The 22,958-nt window shown below is 49.3% G+C and overlaps 1 protein-coding gene across 1 annotated transcript; it reads left to right on the top strand.

The window, feature by feature from the left end:
- Positions 1-26: 26 nt before the first annotated feature.
- Positions 27-22,866, top strand: LOC147598866 (uncharacterized). Its single transcript, XM_086760197.1, has 5 exons — positions 27-2,942; positions 16,223-16,271; positions 18,326-18,416; positions 20,963-21,013; positions 21,373-22,866. Exons 1-4 carry the CDS (start codon positions 2,574-2,576, stop codon positions 21,000-21,002), a joined length of 549 nt encoding a protein of 182 aa, XP_086616323.1. The 5' UTR covers positions 27-2,573; the 3' UTR covers positions 21,003-21,013; positions 21,373-22,866.
- The last annotated feature ends 92 nt before the right edge of the window (positions 22,867-22,958 follow it).

Here is a 22,958-nt window from a genome sequence, read left to right as displayed (position 1 = left end):
CAGCTGGTTTCTTTCCTAGCTGGTTGTGCAGCGTATGTCTGGAGAATAGCTTTATTTTTCCTGGGCTTGTTTCAGGTAAAGCTTGAGTTGCTAAGATGTTACAGAATCCTGTGCTGTGGAAGGCTGCAGAGGGATTCTGGAAAGCATCCTTATGTAATTGCTTAGTGCTTACACTATTTGTTAGGCACGCACAATTAGAATAAAGATACAAGTGAGGCGGACGTTTGATGTAACCTAATCCACCTGGTTTATCTCTAAAAAGGGCAGAGAAAAATGCATTCTAATACATGAGCAACTCCTACAGTTTTTCAGAGGTGTTTGCTTAATGCTGACTGCAAAGCCAACCCCTGTTCCTTTCGCTGTGCTTCAGTATTGGAGGATGCGGAAGGCAAATGTTCCTCGATGCGATGCTGCACAGCCCTGAGCGTCGCGCTTGCCCTATGGACTTGAATGCAAGACCAGAAGTTGGCTGGGTCTGTTCCACGAGTTGCCTGTGTGGTTTTGGGCAAGGCATTTTGCCTTTCTGTGTTAGCTCCCTGCATTCGTAGTCAAGGTGATGCCTCCTGCATTTTTGACAAATGTGCCCAAGTTATTTCATTAATGATTGTTTCTTGAAGAGGCAACTGTATAGTATTTTGCATCTGAAATTACTTCAGTCTTAAGCTTTTGCAGTGTTTGAAGCATCTCTGCTGCATTATTTTTTCAAAAGAAAATTAGCAATGTTATTAGAAGTTAGGAAATGCTGTTGCTGCTCCATCAGTCCGTTTCCCTTTACAGGAGGCACAATGCAGTTTTAATGACTTTTTTTAAAAAAAAATGTTTTCTCTTTTTAGCATTTCTTTCTTTAGCATTTTGAGCGCTGTTCAGGGTTTCAGTGGTGTCTCATATTACAGCAGTGTCAGGTTTGAGTGAGGGCTTTGCTCTACCAGTTACTGTAATACATCTGCTCGAGGTGCGGTCCGTGCCCTGAGGCGTTTGTGGTGTACAGCGGTGGGGCAGAAAGGAGATGTTCCCGTCTGCTTGGAGGTCTCTGTTCCAGCGTTCCTGCATTAGTGACACATAGCTCAGTTTTGGTAGAAAACTGAGCTCAGTTCTGACCTGCGTGTCTCTTTCTGCATCCTCTCCTCAGCTTTGTGCCATCCACCTGAGATGAGTGCAGAAGGGGAGGCTGGGTTTCGGTACCGTACCGCTTTAGTGGCTGCCCACCTAAATGTAGTGCAGCAGTGCCAGGCCCAGGCTTGTAGGCAGCACATTGCTCAGGAGATCTTCCAGCGTGGTTGTGACCTCAGGAATGAATTAAGGCAAAAAGTACAGCAGTGCCTCTGGAGCAAAACCTGCTGAACAGCGTTGGTCTTGAAACTTTAAAAGCTGCAGACCAGCTGCCAAAGTGAGTAACAGGATGAACGAATGCTATAACTTTTCTCAGACCATTCACTGTAGCAAAGCAGAGGACAGGTCTCACTTTGGGAACAAAGTGAAGAATTTTGGAGTTGATTTTGTGGCAGGTTGAGCCCAGGAATGTTTCCACACAGAGGCAGCAGAAATCTGGGTGTGATCTCTGCTCCTTTTAGGCTTGGCACTCTCATGTGTAAAAAGATACCCCTAGCAAAGGTTAGGAAACGCAATCCCCTTCCAGTCCCTGCTTACATTTTGGCTGTAACCTGGGTGCTGGGCTCTAATTGGTAAATTCTTCCAATCCCTTCCCCTGGGCTTGCTCAGAGGAAATGCATTTATTGGTCCCTGCACTGCCCATCTTCTGCTTTGAGTAACCGAGGGGCAGAGTCACCGAGGAACAGCCTACAAAGGATCTCCAAAGGGTCCCTGCAAAGTTCAGCTGAAATTATCTCGAGTCCCAGCAGCCACTTCTGTGAGGACTCCCTCTCCCAAGACCGGCAAAGACAGAAGGAAGCTAACAAATTGGTCTTACTGAATCTGTAACTCAAGAGACTAATATTCCCTTCTGCCACTTATATTTTTTCTGAAGAGTGCTGCGGGTAGACTGCAGAATCAGCATCGTATGCCACCTAAAGGATAAAACACTCTTGTTATCTTCCTTCAGGGTGCAAAACCCCAATCTTATCTTATCTTTTCCTCGAATTGGAAAGAAGAAAAGCTTACCACTTCAAGCAAGACAACAATTTGAACACTGTAACAGAAGGGAAGCTATTTGAAGAGTAACAAGCATTGAACTTGCAGTTCCTTAACAAAAAAGAGGAGAAATACTGCTGGTTTAAGATCATATTGGAGCTGTAATAGATGATCGTGTGTCTTTATGCTGAAGTTCTTTTAGTCTAAGGACGAAGTTGTTTAATTTTCTTTGCTTAAATTTTTTTTTGCTGCTTCCTGTTTGTGCTGCTTTCCTATTTAGAACTGCAGGAAGGTTTGTAAGCCACACTGCTTTAGAAAATTGAACTTTGACGTCAGCTGCCACAGTGCTTTGATTACTGGCAACAGTCCTTCCCGTGGATGCTGACAGCTGGGAAGCACTGACCACCTACTGTTTGGCCCGTCTGTCTCCTTCCCTCGGAGTACATCGACAGGCACTACTAGCTCCTTGGTCTCCTACCACCAAGATGGAAGAAGTCTGGGTTGTGTATCTCTGCCTGATCTTGCTTGTCATGGTGCTTTTTCTAATGAAGCATAACCCGCATGTGGAAGAGGCCAAGAAGGAGAGGGAAAGCAAAAGCCCCCCGCCATCCTCTTCCTTTTTCCCCAGCAATGTCGGCAAACAACTGGAGCACAGCCAGGAAGAGCTGGAGAACTATCTGGACAGGCTAAGCCATGTCTTGTTTGACACAGAAGCCAGGAAAAGGGATGGCCACCATGACCAGAAGTCCCACCATCACCATCACAGAAGCGCTGATGTTATGTCTGAAACTAAGGAGCATTCGGGAAAGGAGGCAGCACGCTCTCCGTATCTGTCAAGCCACACAAGGGTTCAGGTACGAGGCTTGTAAAGACTTTCAGACTCAACCAGACTTAGAGCTTCTGGCTGAGGTAGTGAATTCTGTTGAGTCGCATAATCCCTGAACTTGGATGGGGAAGAGGAGGGGGGGAAGACTCCCTATTTTGAAGTATAATTAATTCCTATTTTTGCACTGTATATGTCAATGTTAAGCTGTCATTCAGAGGCAGCTCTATGTGACATGAGCTGTGTGTACCTTTTGTGTGTAAGATGTTGATGCTGGCATTAGCATCTGTGCATATGTGTGTGTCTGTATGTAAGCTACTCCTTCCCGTACCAATAGAAACGGGTATCATTTCTTATTTCAATAAATTATCGTGCAACTCTTCAGCTGTTACAAATCTCCCACTTTCCACACATACGGCAGTGTTCTGCACATTTGCCCAGCTGAGGATGTGGCCCAGTTAGGGTACAGGAGCTCTGCAGACGCCTATCTAATGGTGGATACGTGGTAGGAGCCGTGGGAAATACTTAGGTAATTTTTCTGCTGTGCATGGTGATCGTGTGCAGTGTGCTCTGGCAACCTGCAAAATTCTCTTTGCCTTGGCCAAGGCACTTTTTTAGGGGATGGAGCAAGATGCATGCCTTTATATTTTTATCATTATCCTCACTGCAATACATCAGATCTTGCCCTTGAGATGACAAGGTTTCACGGCAGCTATGCGAGGCTGTGTTACTTTATGCGAGCAGCTGTTTATAGTCTTCATTCTTGAGACACGTACCCTGCAGGGCCAGCACCCCGCTCTCCAACCGAGCACGTTCTCGGTCCAGGTGGGAGCTCCAGTCCGAAGCCTTCGCCTTAGAGGGGAGAGCCAGACCTCCATGTCAATAATTGCACCCTGCTGAAGAATCAGGGGACAGATTTCTTAGCAATGAAGGCACTGCTCTAAACGGCCTTTTCAGTGAGCCAGGACGTTGTAACTTCTTGCGTCTTCAGGAGCTGCCTGAGCTGTCCGGGGGAATCAGTACGCCCAGTTGAAGGCAGAGGGGCAAATATACAAAATGTGAGAACGTTGTGCTGAGTACGTGGGCAGAAAGAGTAATCCGAGTCATTGTTTACTCACTAGCGTAAATCATTTACTGAAGAAGGTGCTGTTTTATTACGTCCGTTACAGATTAAAAAAACAGCAATGATTTTTCACTATGGAAATGGATCATTTTGAAAAATAACAGCAATAGCTTATTTTTCTGCTACGGTTAAAGATGTCTGTGTTTGCAGAATACGAACTGGGGAGAAAAGGTGCTGCGGCCGTTATTTTCGTACAGTTTAATGTAGTGCTAGTTAGCTTCAGTGAACATTCACTCGCTTAGAAAATGGGAGTACACTGTTTTTGCAGACTTATTGCAGCAGATGATCCTTCTTTGGACAGTTGAAAAGTAATATAAGCTGCTATGATATATGGAATAAACAGTAATCATGCAGAAGCAAAGAGGCAGAAATAATCTTTTGTTGTTCCTTATTTTGGTTTTTGGGAGCAGCGAGAAGGAATTCAGCACCTAAACAAGCACTTGTCACGGAGTTGTCCAGGCACTGAAGTGAAATGGGAAACTTCAGCTTTGCTTGCAATAGCATTAGTGCCAAAACTGCCAGGGTTTTTGTTTGCTGCTCAGGCAGAGGCTAAGAGCTGGGATAGTTTCAGGCGCTGTATTGGAGTGTGGTGCCCTGGGTGCACGGCGTGACACAGGTGCAGTCAGCTCAGAACGTGATTTAGGTGCCATCCACGAGCATGAGGGTGTGTGAGTACACACGAAGGCTTTTGGGTCTCTCCCAGGTCAAGGAAGGACATTGATGCTTTTGTTCAGGGAGGATATAGCATTCTCTTCCTTCTGAAAATTTTGTCTCTCTGAGTGAATGTAGGGTGTTGGGAGGTGCCAAGTTAGGATGGCTTGCAGCAAAAGCTTCTTCACTAAGTGTGCCAGTCGTCTTCACCAGCCACACCCAGGATCTCTGCTTGCTTTTCCTGCCTAGTTCTGAAGAAGCCTGCAGCTCTGCTGGCACTGTGCAGAGAGGAGTAATCTAAAACCTGTCATGGTGAAGGAGAAAACACCACCAAGCTGGAGCCACCACCAAAGGACATTCAGGAGCAAGAAATTCAGAGTAACGTAACTGGTATTGGCAAGAGGCAATAGTAGTTGCAGGTTTCTCAGGGGGCATTGGACTTATTAAATGAACTTTGACCATAGTTGGTCAGCTGTCAATGTAGACATCTCCAATTATCCCATTTTCCACTACAGGAAGCTATTTTGTCTTGCAAACAGATGTTCAGGAGCTAGGGGGGTTTTTTGTCATTCATTGCACTCATCTAAGCCCTTACCTAGTAGGGTAGATTCCATATTTTCTTACAAATTTCTGTTTGTTGCTACACATTAAATTATTAAATTATCTAAAAATCATTTCTGGGTTTCCCCTCATATCCCTCTCACTCCCTGTTCTCATGGAAACTCAGCAGTCCACTCATTACAGCCAAAACAGGAGCAAATGAATGGATTCAGAAGTGAGAGAGGGTAGGACGGGTAGAGGCAGTAGGTGTGGCAGAGCAGTCAGCAAATTATTTGGGAGAAATATACTTGGAGGGTTTGCTGCTTCATTAAACTTAATCAGAGCAAGGTTATTTTCAGGTTGTTTTCAGAAGCAATGAAAAATGAGTGGTGGCAGATGGCAGAGAGGCGTGGGCCTCCTACACACTGGAAAAATAGATTGCCAGCCAGTCTGCAGCACGTACCACGGGCGGCAGAGCGTGTGTTCCTGGTAGGACGAGGGAGAAGTGGGGAGTCTTTAATGTAGCCATGGGTTTAGAAAACCCACAGTGCCAGCTTCAGGCCACGCGGTGGGGGAAAAGCTTGTGCAGTGGCTCAGCTGATGGCGAGTTGGGAGTTGTTTCCAAAGGTGCTTGGCTGAGTACTGGTGTGTGCCTCATGACGGCAAGAATTTGAGTTTGGGAGGAGTGTGGTGGAGACGTCCGTCTGTCGTCAGTGGCTGTGTGAGATACCCACTGGGACAACTCATGGGAACTGGGCCGACTCTGACGGACCTGTATTAGTGTACGCCGTGTTTGACACGGGTCAGGAGGTTCAGTGCTTGTACTGGAAGTGCTTCCCATAGCGAGTAATCTTCAGTGCTGTCCTTACCCTGGGTATATTTGAGCCATACCCATGGAAATTCTCATGACAACATGTCAGTGCTAACACAGCCGCGATCCACGTGGGCATGGCACAAATAGGCAGAGCTGCGAGGAAGAACACTTATTCGTCACCCACACAAGGCTGACTTCTGTGGTGTATAGCTGGGCGTCCTCGCTTCTCCAGATCTGGCAAGAGTGGCAAGCTTTCTGCAGGACATTCCTGTGGATTTGGGGTGGTTTTAATTGTGCTGCAAGCAGCTCTACTCCATCGGTCCATCCGCTGGTTCAGTCTGCCCCTTCAGCCCATCACGGGTCCCACGAACTGCGTCGATGGCCCAGCCATATGATTAAATGTCTTTGTGAGTCTCCTGCCACGGTGATAGACCCCTTAAATGACATGGCCTAAGATAATACTGTTAGGGTGTGTTTCTGTAATCCTGTCAAGACCTGCCATCGTGCTACTTTTTAGGTCTGTGTTGCAGCTGTCATGTTTCAAGCACAGAGGTTTGTAGGCAGCAAGGATATCTGTCATTACATCTGTGGAGCTTGTGTCCCTGAAAGCTTCTCTGCTTTTTTTTCTATATAATTTGTTTCATTTGTTCTCAGAAAAGATAATCTGTCTGCCACACTTGTATTTCAGGGTGCTCCTGAAATAGTCCTTTGTAGCACCACGGAGTGAATGAGGTTAGCAGGGACATCTGGAGATCAGCTGGTCCAACCTCTCCTCAAAGCAGGGTCAGCTAGAGCAGATTGCCCAGGTCTACGTCCAGTTAGGTTTTTAATATCTCTGTCTAGATACTTGGATGTCCTCTAGCAGAGTAAAATTTGAGCATTTGTGCAGGAAAAATGAAACACTTCCTTTTGAAGTCTCTGCTTCTACCCAGGGCCTCCATCTCTGTATTGCTCTAGATATTTCCCGACCTCTTAACTCGCCACCACACACTGGTGAGGAAGCCTAGGATGTTCCAGGAAGATGATCAGAGATTCAATAGATTTCAAGCTTATCAGCAGTAACAAGCATTTCTTTACAGGTACAGAATTTCCTTCTCCTCAAATCGCTTGCCTTACCTCAGCAGCTGGTGCCAGTTAAGGAACAGCTACATTTGTGGTCTAGCAGATTAGGATTTTCTTTACCTTGCAAGATTTAACTTCCAGTTCGCTGAACAATTAATTGTGGCGTTGTCTTCATATGATCCACGAGCTGGGTAAGAACCGAGCGTGTCCCAGCAGTATGTAATGTGAGCCAGCACTCGGCGGTGTAGATGTGTGCGTGGATCTGCCCCATACGTTGGGAGAGAAGGATCAATACAGACTGAAAAGCAGCAAGGGAACAGCGTGCAGTTAATAATTTGTGCTTTGTTAGACAGCATGTGGGAGTTTTTTGTGGGCTTGTTGTCGAGGACTTGATAAAAGAATATTCAGAGAATAAATGAGTCAGTGTTGTTATCCTGTACACATTCCCATTTTTAGGCTTGTTGCGTTGATTTCCCATTTCAGTAGTGGATGTAAGACTCAGGTTAAAGGAAACGAAAGGAAGGGTATAAGGTGACAAATTAGCAGGAGTACTAGAATGGCAAAGGATGGATATTTACAGTTCTCCATGGAACTTTGCTCTTAAAAGCCTGTCCAGGTGCAAAGTTTCCAAGAGCCCTGTCCCTGGATTTTATTTATTTGAGGACATTGCGCAAATCAAGTGGTGGAGTTACCAGCCCTGGAGGTGTTCAAAGAACATGTAGACGTGGCACTTCAGGGCATCGTTTAGTGGACATGGTGGTGTTGGGTTGATGGTCAGACTTGATGATCTCGGAGGTCTTTTGCAATCTTAAAGATTCTATGATTCTGTGATTCAATTTCAGCCTTTGGGTTATTCACAAGCTAACGGTATTGCATATGTTACCCATTTGGAATCACCGTCGTGCTTTGCGAGGAGACATTTTTAATCATGTGGCACTTGCTCATAGAGCTGGGTAAGTCAAAATGCAGAAAAAGAAAGAACATACCAACTCCGGAAGATACTTGGTTCTTTGGGGAAAAGAGTAGAAAGAGTTGATGTTATTTTGGGGAAAACTAATGAAGAAGAGTTCATTGGAAGAGTCTTGCGAGCTTCCAGTGTTTCCTTTCCTGGCTGTTTGAGTTAGGCAGTGTCGGTGAGAGCAGGCACCACATCTGCAACCAAGCTAGGGCTGAACTTTAGTCTAAAGTTTTGCCACCTGCTTTTTGCAGCCATTGCCCCTGCCTGTTTCCTCTTTCACGGCTATGGTTAGGAAGGTCGTAGCTGAAGCATCTGTGTCGTATCTGCCATGTCAAATCTGGGGATCATTTCAGTGCTGTCTTTGACTCTGGTTGTTACACACCACTTTGTTTGTAGTGGGCTTTACAGACATCCAGAAGGTACAGTCAAGATAAGAGGTGGCAGCAGCAGAAGAAAATGACCATAAATAGGCAAGGAAGCTCTTAATATAAGCGAAATCAGCACAGTTTCATCCTTGCAGCTAGCTGTGCCTACCACTGCTGCCTCGCTGGTTCTCATGTCAGCGTATCAGTTTGTCTTCCAAGCTCTGCTCTACAGTGGCGGTGTCCCAGCCTTTGATAAATAGGAATCTGTTTAACTGAGAGGAATTTTTGATCACTATGTTCTCTGTGCTCCACTCAAAGTGTTACCGGATCTGGAGCTGTATCCCTGCCAACCTGCTAAGGTGAGCAGAAGTGACCTCCAGGGTATTCACGCTATCTAACTGCAGACATTTAACTTAGGTGCCCTGGGAGAGAGGTATGATTTGGAGCCTTGAAGGGAGGAGCAAAAATATAATGCCTAAAATAACCTCATTATGATGATTAACCATACACCACCTCCCGTCCCTAGCCTGCACCACTCCGATGAGCCGTGACATTGCCACTGAAAAAGAGAAGAGTTGGGAGTGCAGCTCAGGGATGACAAAGTCTTCAACAGTGCCATGCCTGCAGGTGCTTTTAAGAAGCTGAGCCTAAACCTTTAACTTGTGTAACTTGAGACATACGTGGGAGGAGAACTCCTGTGCCCAAACTGAGACACCCAGAAGTTAGATGTCTAAACCCTGAGCTGATTCACCGTGGCTCCATCTGTACTGAAGGGAGAGAAACAGGCATCCTCGGAGGGCTGACTCATTTTGTGCATCACCATCTCCATTTAGATGGATTGCCCAAGCCGGGCAGAGTCCTGTCCCCCTTTATGGCACAGCCATTATGTGGTGTAGAGAGATCTGAGCTGGTGGTGGAAGCAGGTGCTGTGGCTCTGTTGGAATGGTGCTCCACTCATGCTACTTAGCTCAGCATTTTCCTTAGCAATTATTTTTTATCACTAGATTTTAGATTGCTCCACAATTTGCAGGTCACCGTGTTAGAATTCTTTTCCCACAGGCTAATAAAGGAGTAGGAGACTTCCCATTAAGTTCAAGGTCTTGGGGACAGACTCATGTTCTGGAAATAATTAATCCCATTTGATCCCAGTTAAACAAATTAACAAAGACATTAACAAATGTATTTATTAGCCTTAAAACAAAATACCTGTTCCTTGCTTAGGGTAGTTCTTGTGATTATTCTGTGGCTTCAAAGCAGTAGAGCAGTTGATCTTCAATGTCTTACGTTGAATTTCTGCTGTAAACTGACAATCACTGGCAATCACACAAAGAGAAATCTCCTGAAGGAAAGTTACAGGAGCTAATGTCCTTGTCCCTGCTTCCAGAAGGAAACATTTGAGTTTTGTCATTTCTTCTTTGTATGTGAGCATGTATTTACATTATCATAAGGTGCTGAACTGTTGCAGCTTGATGAATTCCTCTTTATCAGTGAGCTTTCTACAACGGCAATCCGGAGTAGGCAGCTGCAATTACCCTGACATGAACTTCATTAGGCTGTGTTAACACGTTTGCTTCAGGCTGTTAAGGCAGATCCTTAGTTCCGAAGGAATCTGTCTCAAAGCTAATCAGGCCTGAAAACACACTTGAGCAGGTGCCTGAATATTTCAGGAAATTGTACGTAGGCAGTAGGTAGTGTTCAAGTGGATGCCTTAAATATCAGCTTCTCGGTAGTCACTGAACCCTCTTGCGTCTGGTTTTCCAGTGACTTCTGTGACATCTTCTTTTTTTACCAGTCCAGTTGTTAGTAAACGTGTTTTTATCTTAGCCTGGTACCTGCCAGAGTCTTGGCACAAGCTGTGGAGTGAGCTGTTGCTGTCCATGCCATGCCTCTCTCGTAGATGTGTGTCGGATTTTACTGTCTTACACTGCTGATCTTTGTGCTTTTCAGCAAACACCAGATTCAATTTAGTTTTGAAAAGCATGAATATAAATTTCAAATGTGTCTTGGGGAAAGCCAGACAAAGAGAATATGGTAAAGACGATGAGAAGAGAAGGGAAGGCTGCAGGGAGACCTGAGAGCGGCTCCCAGTGCCTAAAGGGGGCTGGTGGGAAAGGTGGGGAGAGACTCTTCAGCAGGGCCTGGTGTGACAGGACGAGGGGTCAGGGTTTAAAATAGAGGGAGGCACATTCAGACTGGACATCAGGAAGAAATGTTTTACACTGGGGGTGGTGGAGCACTGTCCCAGGTTGCCTAGAGAGGTGGTGGATGCCCCATCCCTGGAAACATTCCAGGCCAGGTTGGCCGGGGCTCTGAGCAACCTGATCTGGTTGGAGATGTCCCTGCCCCTTGCAGGGGGTTGGACCGGTTGGCCTTGAAAGGTCCCTCCCAACCCAAACCCTTCTGTGATTCTAGTCTGTAAAACTGGAAGGACAGAGAAGGTGAGATGAGAATGACTGTGCACCAGTTCTCTTTCACTGCAAAAACGTGGGTTAGCCAACGAAAGTGCCAAGCATCAAATTTAAAGCAGAGCACCACTCACAGGGCACGTAGTTTAACCGTGAACTTCTGCCCAAGAATGACCTGGAAACAAAATGTATTAATTACTTTCTAAAGGATTAAATGCATTCATAGTAGGGGCCATGGCAGGCTCTTAAACACTTTTGTCCCTGAATCCCTGAAACCCAAAGGACAGCTAATTGTCCTGCATGTCCTTTGTTTAAAAAAAAAATAAAAACACACGCAAAAAAAATGTTACCTTCTGTATGTCCCATCTTGGATTTGGACTGAAAAAGACTGTGTCCCCTGAGAAACTGGGATAGTGGAAAAGCAGACTGTTTTGTGGGCTGAATGGAGGCAGGACACAGCAGACGTGCTGCCCAAAAGGGAAGAGTTTCCCGAGTCCCAGCAAATACATAACATGAACTGGCAGATAAACCAAGAGAGTCATTTGTTTCTTCTGACAAACCAAGTTTCAAGATCTTCTGGCCACCAGAACGGAATCCACTGTGGTTGCTAGCTGTCCAAATCGCAGTGATGAGCAATGATACCAGCATTTAGAGTGACAGCTTTATGGCTGATCGTATATCAGTCTTCAGGTCGGAGACAGGTGAAGGGCTTTGTGAAAAATGCTCGTGCATTACAGAGAGGCTCTGAAAGAGCACACAGCCCTACATCAAGATGTGGAGCCAAGCTGGGCTAAAGCCTTTGAGGAGCCATTATAAGCCTCAAGGTAATGTCCTAAACATGATAATTACTTCCTTCTTCCAGTGGAAGTTCTTGAGACTGATGACTGACCTTTCAGGATTTGGGAGCTGATGGTAAGGTAATAATATGTAATATTTAGCTCTGTTTAGATTCCTGTCTTTGGTGAGTAGAAGGACAGCATTATGGTCAGGGCTTAGCAGTTCTGGGTTCTGTTCCCCGCTTCTCCACTTCAGCTTGGGTAAGTAGGCATGGTGGTGTTGGGTTAATGGTTGGACTTGATGATCTTAGAGGTCTTTTCCAACCTTGATGATTCTAAGTTTACTGTAGGCTTTATTTTACAGAGCACTTGGAGGCAGCCTTCATGATCAGGTTCACAAAGGTTCTTTTTTTCTGATAAACACCAAAGGGCCATTTACAAAGCCTTTGAATGCATGGGAGATTGGTTGCAGAGTACATTGGTGCTCCTGAGAGACACAGCCTTAGCCTGCCCTCTGAAAATGAAGCCAATTTTCCCATCCGTAAGGAAGCCTTAAGGAAAGGGTAGTATGGGGCTGCAAGAGGAGAGAGAATAAAGGCTCATCTACACCTTTTAGCTCTTCAAAGATCGGATGAGGAGGGTGAGTGACCAGGACCTAATGAAACCTTGTGTGCAAAGATGAGAGTTGCCAATTAATATGCTGAGGTTGTGGAGGGAGTCTAAGGTGACTAGGACAGAAAGGAAATGGCACAAGTTCTTCCTAAGAAAGTAGAGAGTATGCTTATGGCACATCAATTTTGAGAAAGATGGTGTACGCATCCAAGAGATGATGGCTTGGCAGAGACACCAAGATAAAACATTGATGTGAAGATAAAAGGGGGAAATCAAAGACTCTCTTGATTTGGCCCCGAACTGAGGACAAGCAATTCAAGAGTAGAGAAGGTAACTACTGGCACTGGGGCTTCCAGCAGGAACTGGAAGAAAATAATTTATGGCAATGTGACTATCGAGAGGGCTAGAGGACTGTCAGGAACACAGTTTGGTAGTAAAATGGAAAAGCAGATGAATGTGAAACGTGAACAAGAGTGTGCCTGAGAAAGGATGAAAGGGGAGATATTTCAGGTCAGCAAGCAAGGACCAGAGTCTACGGACCAGAGTTTATGGACTGGTGGACTATCAATACTGGTTTCATCAGGGATGGAAGAGAGGAGTCATAAGATGAATTTGAGGAGCCATGAGATAACAGGGATGGAAGGCGGAGGTCAAGAGTAGCTAATTGAACTTCCCCAGACTGAACAAAGAGAGTTGAAGGCCATCTCTGTAAAGGACAACTCAGACAGGGAGCTGCTAAGTCCAGAGAATTTGCAGGATGGAGAGAGCAGGGCGAGCCCAGAGCAGTGACAGGGGAACAGTAAGAAGTGACCAGGAAGAACCTGAGAGAAGGGAGTTACAAAAGAGTGCTGAAAGATTCTGTAGGTTTTAATAGAACCCCTCAGCAGAGCTGCAGGAGCTGTCGTGTGGGTGCGTTTCACCTGCTACGAGTGTGGAGATCTGGGTCACTCTCAAGATGTTCTAAGTCCCTTTTGCTCTGCAGTTGGGCGTGCCTTGGCTGAGCTGACTGGTAGAGCGCTAAGAGCAGTAAGGGGATCTCTCGTACGAAGTCTGAGGAAGGATGGAGCAAAACCCCCACTTGCAGTTGGCTGCGTCTGGTGGCAGCGATGCTTTCATGGGTGCCAGTTCCTGCCAGATGCCCTTTTGGATTTAGGAAGCACAAGTTTGTGAGAGCTGGGGTAGCTACAGCTATGTAACACCGCATTTGTTACAGCCCATGGAGTGCAGGGGAAGTGTTAATCCTCTGCGTGCTTGCCTGACGGCGGGTGCCACTGTGGTTCTTCTGTAAATTGTTTGCACCCGGGGGAGCTGGCTGCTCTGAGTTCAACACCACCAGCACGTCAGGCCTGCTGGTCCACTCGTCCTGCCTGCTCGTGTTCAGCTTCTGGTCTCAAGTAGCGGGCTACTTTGCTAAACGGTATTCCTGGAAAACCCACCGCTCCTGTTTGGAAAAACCATGGAAAACCTGCCTGTTGTTTGAAACCTGTCTTTGTCCAAGCGTTGTCCTCGCATGCTGCTGCCAGCTGCCCTCTCCAAACGGCACCCCTGGGGCCCATAACCTCCGGGCAGGAGCCAGGGGTGCTGGACTCCGGCTCCCGAAGGCGGGCTGCTGCAGTATATGGGCTGCCTGACCGGGACAGTGTTGGGTTACAGTCAGGGCCTCGTAGGAATGCCGGACCATGCCAGTGTGACCTGTTCAGATATCCCAACCGGGTGCAGGAGTTGTTGGCGGTCTTTAAACCAGAGAGGTCAAGTTAATGTCACAGCGCACCTTTGCCAGAAGGAAGGCTTCTGAAAGTGCAGTCTGGGGAGCTAACTGGATATGTTTCTCCCATCTGCTCTGTATTTTTCCATTCCTTTGTTTGGTTGCTGCCTCTCACTGAGCAGCGCTAATCTGCTGGAAGAACGTCAGGTTTGGCATGCTGGAAGGCAGGGGCGAAGCCTGGATGAGCCAGCCTTTCCACTGGCTGGCTCAGGTGGTCTCTTGGGGTTGTGTAAAGCCCTTGGATGGGTGACGCAGTTCAGACACCTCTGGAGGGCAGGCAGTGCTCAGCAAAGAGCCCATGCAGCAGGTCCACAGCAAGGCCTGCACGTGGAATGGGAGATTTTTCAGCTGGAGGGTCAGGTCCTGTTCAGCTGCTCGGGGTTGCCCTTCGAGTAAGAAGTGCGAATCCACGTACAGGCAAACCCAGTGAGCTATGGCTGTGCTGGGAGGCAGAAGCAGCAGGTTAACTGGCACTCCTCTGAGTTCAGAGAGGTTAATTTTGCGGGCACGTGAGGAGTGACCCCAAAGGTACCTGCTCCACAAAAGCCCTGCCTACAAGCCAACCTGAAATGCAAACCGGCTCTGAGCAGCATCAGCACCCGGGCAGCGGGGCTTGCAGCCCACTCAGTACAATCCATAGGCTGGGAAAGCAATCTAAGCCAGCCGCAACGTTAAATACTAGCATGAGAGCTCAGAAGCCATTCGTGCCTGCGTATTCTGGTTTGTAGCTCTGCTGCGTGGTTTTGTGGACAGGCCGTGGGACACTGCGTGCTGCCTGCAGTCACTGAGAACGCACAGAGCAAAGGGAGGGGGGCAGCTCCCGCCAACGGGCCCGCAATCGGCTGCCAGCCTCTTGCGTCCCTCTTGCTCCGACACCGCTGCCCACCTTACGTCATCTCCATTTACAAGTTCACGGCATAAGCGGGATGAGTGCAGAAGATGCAAGGTGTGGTGGAAAGCCCAGAAGATATTTTTGTCACTGATAAAAATGTGATTTCTGCACTGCTTTCGGCTTATTTCGACCCAAATCACGAGATGTTCTGAGCAGGGGAAGGAGAGCGGACACGCCAGGCTAATGGGAGAGGAGTCACTGTGAGAAGCTACTGACAGCAAAGGGCACAGACGGTGACGGCAGCGCATGCTTGGCACACGCACAGGACCAAAAGTGATCGCTGGCACTTGAAATAAATCAAGTCAGTTTTGTTACTTTCTTCTTATGACCATAAAAAGACAGGTGACTTTATTCTGATTTTTAAAGTCTCTTCCTAATTTTTTTCTCCCTAATTTTTTTTTTTCTTAATATCTAAACTCAGGTGCCACTTCATGGACCCTGTGATGTGATTATCCCAAATAACAAAGCATCAAATAGTCCAGTGCCTATGGGATCCATGTAGCCGGTGTTTCCACTGATACACCCCTAAGGAAACTCATGGCATCATTTCACCCCATTTCCCTTCCTAATTCATCTTTTTCCATATGACACCATGGCTGCTGAGTTGGATAGATGAGAAAATGACACCTGATGGTTTGAGGTGTTTGCGTTCGTCATTCAGCTGGAGCTGGGAAAGCCTCATCTGGTGCTGCAGGTCGGGTGAGCAGAGTGAGCAGATTCCTGGATCCGCTCTTTCCATGCGGGAGGGTGAGGTCCAGCTCCTGGAGACCTGAAGGTGCCTGCAGGTGGCTCTGGGGGGTGCGGTTCGAGGGGCCCGCCTGTGCTCGGCTGGGTTTGAGTGCCGGTGGCTGGGTGTCGTTAGGGTTTAAACCCTACACAAATCTCTAATATTTGCTTACTCTAACCGTTGCCACTCATAACTTTAAGCATGTGTTTGAGGGTAGCTTTGTTCTTCATCGTTTCTCTGTGTGCACGTCAGTCACATTAGCAGTGTTTTCAGAAGGATGGACGGCGGCTGTTCTTGCTGTTTTTCCCGAACTCTGGAGCAAACAGTGCCAATTTGCACAGTTATCTGAATGTCGCTTTTTTAAGGGGAAAAAAGAAAAAAAGGCCCGAGGAGGACAGCTTAGTTCTTGACATGGTAGCAGAGCAGCACGACTGGTGCTGAGAGCAGGAGGGCAGCAGCTCCGTCCCCGTCCCCACGGCATTTGTGGTGTTAACCACAGCAACGACCAGGAAAGCCCCAGCACTTCCTATTCCTCTCGCAGAGCAAAGGGGCAGGACAAGGGGGCACCCACCTGAGGTTGTTATTCTTTTTGTTTGTTTGTTTTGTTTTGTTTCTGAACAGGAGAAAACCACTCCTCCTGGAAGCACTGAGAATATTGTGGAAGAGATTGGTGAGTTGGGCCAAACTGTGAGATTGTGGCTTGAGAAATCTCCGTGCAGGCGTTTGCTTTTGCCACTTCACCCAGGAGTGATGGGGAGAACACTCCTGGCTTTGCCATCTCATGCATGAATATCCATACACCTGGCCAGATATTCAGGTTCCTTCTTAGTTAGCACCCAGAGTCTGGCTGTGAGTGCTGGGTATTATCAGCAGCACGTGGGCATTTCCTCGCAGCTACTTTTTGAAGGAAAGCAAACCTACAGGGAAGTCAAGCCAAGAGCTGGCTTTGGGCATTGGTTTTGTGAGGGCGTATGCCCAGAAGCTGTTCTCCTGAGCACTGTGCCTGCAGAGCCTGCAGAGCCCTGGGAACGGGGCCAGCGAGCAGAAGATGCTCCCGCTGGCCGGGGAGGTAATCTTGGCGAAACGCGGCTCTGCGACTGGCACCCGGCATGCTCTGGAGGATGCTCTCTGGCCATACCCAAGGTCAGATACAAAAGGAAAAGAGCGTGGTCCTCGCCCTGACCCACCACCAGGGACTCCTAAGGCAGCGGATGGGAGCAGGATCCGGATGCTCTCGGTCTTGCCTTCCCTTTCCTCCCACCAGCCTCCTCCAGGCCAGCCTGCTCCAGGGGCTCCGACTCGGCAGCACCCCAATGCCCTGCTCTGCCTGGCCGGGAGCTGGGCGTTGAGACCCTTCCCAAGGCTTTTTACTCTCAGCCTGATTTGCCAACAGGTCATTGCCTTCAAAATCAAATTTTATATTCTCCCCTTACAAACTGACCCTTCCTTCACAGGAAAGCAGTGAACCCAGAAGCTGAGTTGGTAGCGGACGGAGTTGGGTGAATAAACGAGGGTTTGCCAGGAGAAGCGTGGGGGGGTTATGCCCATCCCAGCCCTTGCGCATTCGGCGGGTTTCAAAGCTGCCCTCCACAAGACCTCACTGGCAGTTACTCTCGGTGGCAGCTTTTGGAAACTTTTATTGCTTCTATGCACAATTGTAACAAGTATTTTTGACCAAAAAGGAAATAATTAAATCCATGCTTCGTTTTACAAGAATTCTTCTGTTGCCAAAATTTGATTTGACCAGCTCTGCAGCTATTTAGTATTGTGTGTGTGGAAGGGAAGGAAGCCCCTCTCATTTTAGTTTCCTCTGCTTTATCACATGCAGGTAAAGTTGCTTTACCCACTTCCTCATTCTGCAGTCCCCGCGGATTTGTGTTTGGAAACCACAGCTTATTTATGTACCTCCTTATTGTGCTAAATGCACACGCGTATTGAACATAATGAGTGTGTACACACAATGGGCCGTGCGACACAAAAAGCACAAGCCCAGACTTTCAGGTGCATCGGCTGACAAGGAGACTGAACGGGCAGGAGCTGATGGCGATTCTCCAGACAGGGAGCAATTTTTTTTGTTTGGCCATTTGGCTTTGAGCTGCCTGGCCCCGTGTGAGCGGTGCAGCAGGTGAAGTGCTTCCTCGGGAAGCAGGGCGGACATCTTCAGGTATTGAAAGAGGATATGCCGCCTTCATATGGTGTAAGGCCAGCCTTGTCAGCCTGCGTGGAGGAGAGACAGGCCAGAAGGATGTCCGTGAAGTCCTTTGGAGACCAATGCTTCCATGTGCGCACAAGGGCTGGGTTTGCGCTGGAAGCCAGTAACTGCCTTGTACTGGTTTGTGTGGGGCTGGGTACAACCCCGGCTTGAGAGTTCCTTCCTGAGTCTTGGAGAACGTAGAAGCCTTGGTCTCCTGCACTGTGCAGCAGTTGTGATCTTCAGGAGGTCAATGTTCTGGGTTTCCAAACATGCCACCCAAAAAAGGCATCTGATTTAAAATGTTTAATCGCGCATGAGGGGGTAAAGGCATTTCCAAACGAGGAAAGAAAGAGGGCTACAGTACAGATTTCCAGAGCCTTTATATGAGATCCAGCGCTTGGGAGTGCCATTCCCAACCTCCCAGGGTGCTCGGCCCCCACCGGCAGCTGTGACCAGGCGTTCTGCAGGGCTTGCTGACAGCTGCAAGGAGCTTATCAACGGAGGTAAATCTTTCTTTGTCCTGCTTCCAGAACAAGCAGTTCAGGAGACGGTAGATACAGATCTGTATGTGAGAAGACGACAGCGCCCAGCTGCTTCCAAGAGATACCGTGAGGGTTACTGGTAAAGACAGTTCTCCATGGGCATCTTGTTTTGTCTGTAGCTCTCCTTGCCTCCTTCTTCCTTTCTTTTCTTGCTCTTCTGGACTCTCTTTCTGCTAAGCTTAACCACGTCCATCCGAGTTGGGGTGTGAGGACAACTGTTGGCAGCTCCACATGGCTTTGGTGGCTCCCTGTCAGAGCTGTGCGGTGGCCCTGGGACAGGAGCAGCCACAGGAGTGGGATGGGGATGTGCGAAGTTTTGAAGATGGGGGATGTGGAGGAGTACAAGATGGTTCTGGGATACTTTTCCCTGTTAACGTGGGGCAGGAGCTCTGACCGTGTGGGAGGAGAAGAGCTGAGGGAGAGGTGGCACCATTTTCTTCCTTGGCATGGGCAGTGAAGAGCGTGGTTCATGAGTAGCCTGAATTGGCTGACCTGTCAGCAAAGGCCCTGCTTGGCTTCCATTGTTCACCTGGCGTGTGTGAGTGTCTGGGGGACGGGACAGTGTCTTATCTTGGGCACCTCTGTGGAAGTGGAGAGGCCTTTCGCAGTGCATTGCCTCTGGGTGGCAGCTGAGCCCTCCAAGGAGCCGGGAGTCTGGCCAGCGTCCCAATGGGCCGCAGCGGCCGCACCAAGAAAGACCCCGGAGGCAACGCTGCAGCTTGGTCTTGCGTTGTGTGAGCTGCCCTCAGGGACCTGCCATGCAGGGACGCTGGGGACTACACCTTCGAGGCAAAGAGGAAAGGTTTCATTTCTGCTCCTGAGCCTCTTCACTGCAGGCTCAGAGACCTCCAGAGGAGCCATGCTGATGGCCTGGAGCTGAACAGCCGTGTTACAGCGGGCTCGGTCCAGCTCCAAAGTTTACCATGACCGAAGTGACAGGAAAGGGAGAAATTACCCCTATGGAAGCTCAGCATGGGCTCCTGTGACAGGCTGTCCAACTCCTAGCCACTCGGGAAAACGAGGAGAGCAAGAAGGATATAGGGTTTGTGCAAAAAAAAAAAACCAACCTAAACAAACAAAGTGTGGCACTCTATGTTGTTCAGCCATTAAAAAGCACGTCCTTGAGATTTTATTTCTTGTCTGTTTCTGCAGTCAGCGCTTACACCATCTTAGAGTGGTCCTGTAATCCCGGCTTGGGGGAGCTTCGTTTGCACCTTGCAGTAGCACTCTTTGTCCGGCACAGCACGTGGTGCGTAGGTGAATGTACGTGCGTGTATAGATGTGTGCGTGCGTATTTGTCTAGAATGTGCTCTGCCCGTTTCCACCTCTCCAGCAGACATCACACATTTGTGCTGTTTCATGGAACCAAGCCGGGCTGAAGATGTTCACGTACGCACTCTCGCTGTTAGGGCTGCCCTGTGGGGACATCTGTGGTGCCCTAGCTGCGTCCACGTCAGGCCGTACAGAGCAGATTGTGTGGGGGGTGTGATGGCACAGCTTAACCCGGCTCTGCAAGGTTAACGCCAAGTGCTCTGTCGTGGCAATTTAGAGCTGACCCAGGCCCAAAAGCATCAGGTTATGTTGACAGCTGAAGCAGCCTTCCTCAGACATGCAAAGCATCTGCCTGTTTATAATTAGGGCCTGTTCCTCAGCAGCTGCAGCAGCGCAGTCGGTTCGGCAGAGGACGGGGAGTGGGGAGGAGGGATGTTTGTGCCTCGTAGGTGTGAGAACCTGGTTAACAGTGTCAGCCACCATCCACCACGCCAAGGGGAAGGCGGCTTGCTGGGACCCACTTCTCCTGGGCATTGCTGCTGGCAAGGCCTTGTCCTGGTCACAGGTCTGGGTCTCAAGAGGGAGCGAGGGCCTGGCGCTGCCACTCCACGTGGAGATGCTCAGACGGTGTCCAAGACCAGTCAGACGTTCAGGCAGCTCCCCCTTTTTGCCTCGAGCACGTAGCAGAGAGGGGAACTAGGTTCAGAGAGTCCATATCCCAGGAGCTGAGGAGCAGGGAAGAAGATGTGCTTTCCTGCCAGGGTTGCATGTAGCTGAAAGCAAGAACTTCTAATGCTTCCTGATGTCAAGGGTTACGTGCATGTTTTGACCCCCTTTGAAATAGATGCAAATGTCCAAGTACTCCCTGGACAAACAGTCTCCGCTTTTCATAGCTGGGATGCTCCTCAGGAGTGGGCACCAGGCCCTTGCATGCTGGAAGGGCCTTTGACAACCCGATCTGCAACGGCTGCTGGTTTGCTCATCTGTATTCTGTCACGGCTCATTCTGGTGTCAAGTCCAGCTTGGGGTACCGAAGACATTTGGGCTTTGCACTAGTGCAGAGACCATGAGTGTCTGGGCTGGTGTCATACGTGTGCAAAGAGCTCTGCAACTGGGTTGGCCAAAAGCTGCTCTGCTCTCCCCAGTGACCTTGGTTTGAATGCTGCGTCCCGTGCCCACGAGCAGCACCAGCAGCTCCCACCTGCAAGCACCGGGCTGAGGACCGCTACTCTGCGCCGGCGAAAGTGTCCTTGCCTCCAAGGCTGACGCCACTGTTTTGTTTCTCCTCTTGCTCCAAGATGCAGTTGTCCCCACACTGACTGCCTGCGTTTTGGTTTTGTTCTTTTCTTGCAGGCCTGAAACAGCCGTTCAGCCTGAGACCGATACGACTTAGTGCAGTAGCTGGTAAGTGTCCCCTCGCCACTCGCTGCCAGGTTTGTAGAGCTCTGTCAGGCCCGAGGGGTTAGGTGGGCACAGCTTGTGACGCCCGTCTGCACGCCATGTGAGCCACTGTCCTGGCTATTCCCCATGTCCGTGGACAGAGAAACTGCAGAGCAGGAGGGGTGGGCTGATGTCCTGAGCCTCAGGGTGTGTTTTGTGTTGTGCCAGAAGTCCCACTGGGCTTGGAGTGTTATTGCATGGCTCCTCCTGCCCAGCTTGTCCTGCCTGGATGCTGCTCCCCCACTCCCAGAGCTTCAGTCTGCATCCCGCTCCCACCATCTCCATCCTGGCCTCACTCCCTTTTCCTTTCTGTTCCCCAACAGCTCCAGCTTCCTCGGCGTGTGGCGGCAGCTTGCAGAACTAGTGGCATCACAGCCTTCCCAGAGGAGACCTGGAGTGAACCGAGGGCTTTGGTGGGGTGGGATCGGGGCATCTTTGGGGGCGAACCTGGGTGAGGGGAGAAGGAATGCTTGATGTTGCAGTTCTGTCGCGGCTAAGGCAAGAAGCTTTCCCTGCATTGAGGCCAGGTTGAGCACATTTGCTGTTTCTTGAGAGCAAACATCCAGTCTTGTTTGTACAGCTGCAGTCTTGATCTGAGCAGACGTCCTCAGGCTCCGCGGCAAGCCCTTCCCTCAGCAGCCGTAGCTTCCCACCCAGCTGGCGGCCCTGCCAGCACTGTGCGGCACTGAGAGGAAAGGCAATCCCTCAGCCGAGAAGGCAGCATCTCAGGAGACACCAAATGGTCTGGCCGGAGCACAGCAGCGCAGTAGTTGCCTGTCTCGGGCCATGCAGAATCCAGCACTGTTCCGCGACCCAAGGACTGCTGGCATTTATAGCTGGTGTCCGTTCTGGCCAAGAGGGGACGGGGTTTGTACGAACACTGGTGGGACCGAGGGGGCTGGATGTGCTTCCCACGGCCGAGGTCCAGCCCAAAGCTGTCACCTGCGGCTTCACTTCATGTCTGCGACCTGAGAGCGAAGGCAGCCAGTGCTGGGGTGAGCACTGGCACCTGTCCTTCTTTAGAGCTTTTTTTTCCCTGTTCAATGGCTTTCCAAAGCCCTGTCCCAGATGGCAGCACATGGAAGTCAGAGAGGTTGGGTGTCACCGGTGATACCGGAGGGCGTGGGCAGAGGCTGGGTGGGGAAGAACCATAGAACGGTTTGGGTGGGAAGGGAGTGTTAAAGCCCACCCAGCCTAACGCCCCTGCCAGGAGCAGGGACATCGCCAACCAGATCAGGTTGCTCAGAGCCCCGGCCAACCTGGCCTGGAATGTTTCCAGGGATGGGGCATCCACCACCTCTCTGGGCAACCTGTCCCACTGTTCCACCAGAAGAGCCAGTACAGCCAGCGGAAATGCTCTGGGCTGCTGATCCATCCCATTTAACCCCCTAAACCCCATCCACTGGCCACTTCAGTTTTATTTTTTGGTGGTGTTTTTTTTTTCTTTTTGAATGTAAAGACTGTCCCCAAGGCACTCTCAGTTCTACTTCTTCAGCCTGGATCTACAGTGAGTATTTGATGTCCTCAGGCTTTTTGCCTTTGTGCTGTGACGTGATGGAGGAGGGAGGAGAGCCTTCCCGAAGCCCGGAACGCTGACGCTCCTCCAGGACAGACCTGGCAGCAGCCTCTGCTTTGACCCCTAGAGCTCCTTGGCTTTTCTGGGCTGAGCCACAAGTCCTGTGGGGACCCTTAGCACAGGTGGGTGGGAGGCAAGAAAAGTTCCCCGTGGCTGGGCTGGGGTCTTTATCGCTGCTGGGCTGTCGGAAGGGGCCGTAAAGGAGCATTTTTGTAACTGCTCTGCACCCACAGTCCTGTCAGTGGGATGTGTGCCAGTGAGACCCCATGGGGCACAATACCAATGAATGTGGTCTGATGAAAAAAGAAAAACAGAACAACCCTCAGCAGATGT

The sequence above is a fragment of the Chlamydotis macqueenii genome, chromosome 15 (assembly GCF_036417535.1).
Source record: "Chlamydotis macqueenii isolate bChlMac1 chromosome 15, bChlMac1.mat, whole genome shotgun sequence".
Classification (NCBI taxonomy): Eukaryota; Metazoa; Chordata; class Aves; order Otidiformes; family Otididae; genus Chlamydotis; species Chlamydotis macqueenii.
Note: the sequence above shows the minus strand (reverse complement) of the source record. Positions and strands in the feature narration are given on the sequence as shown.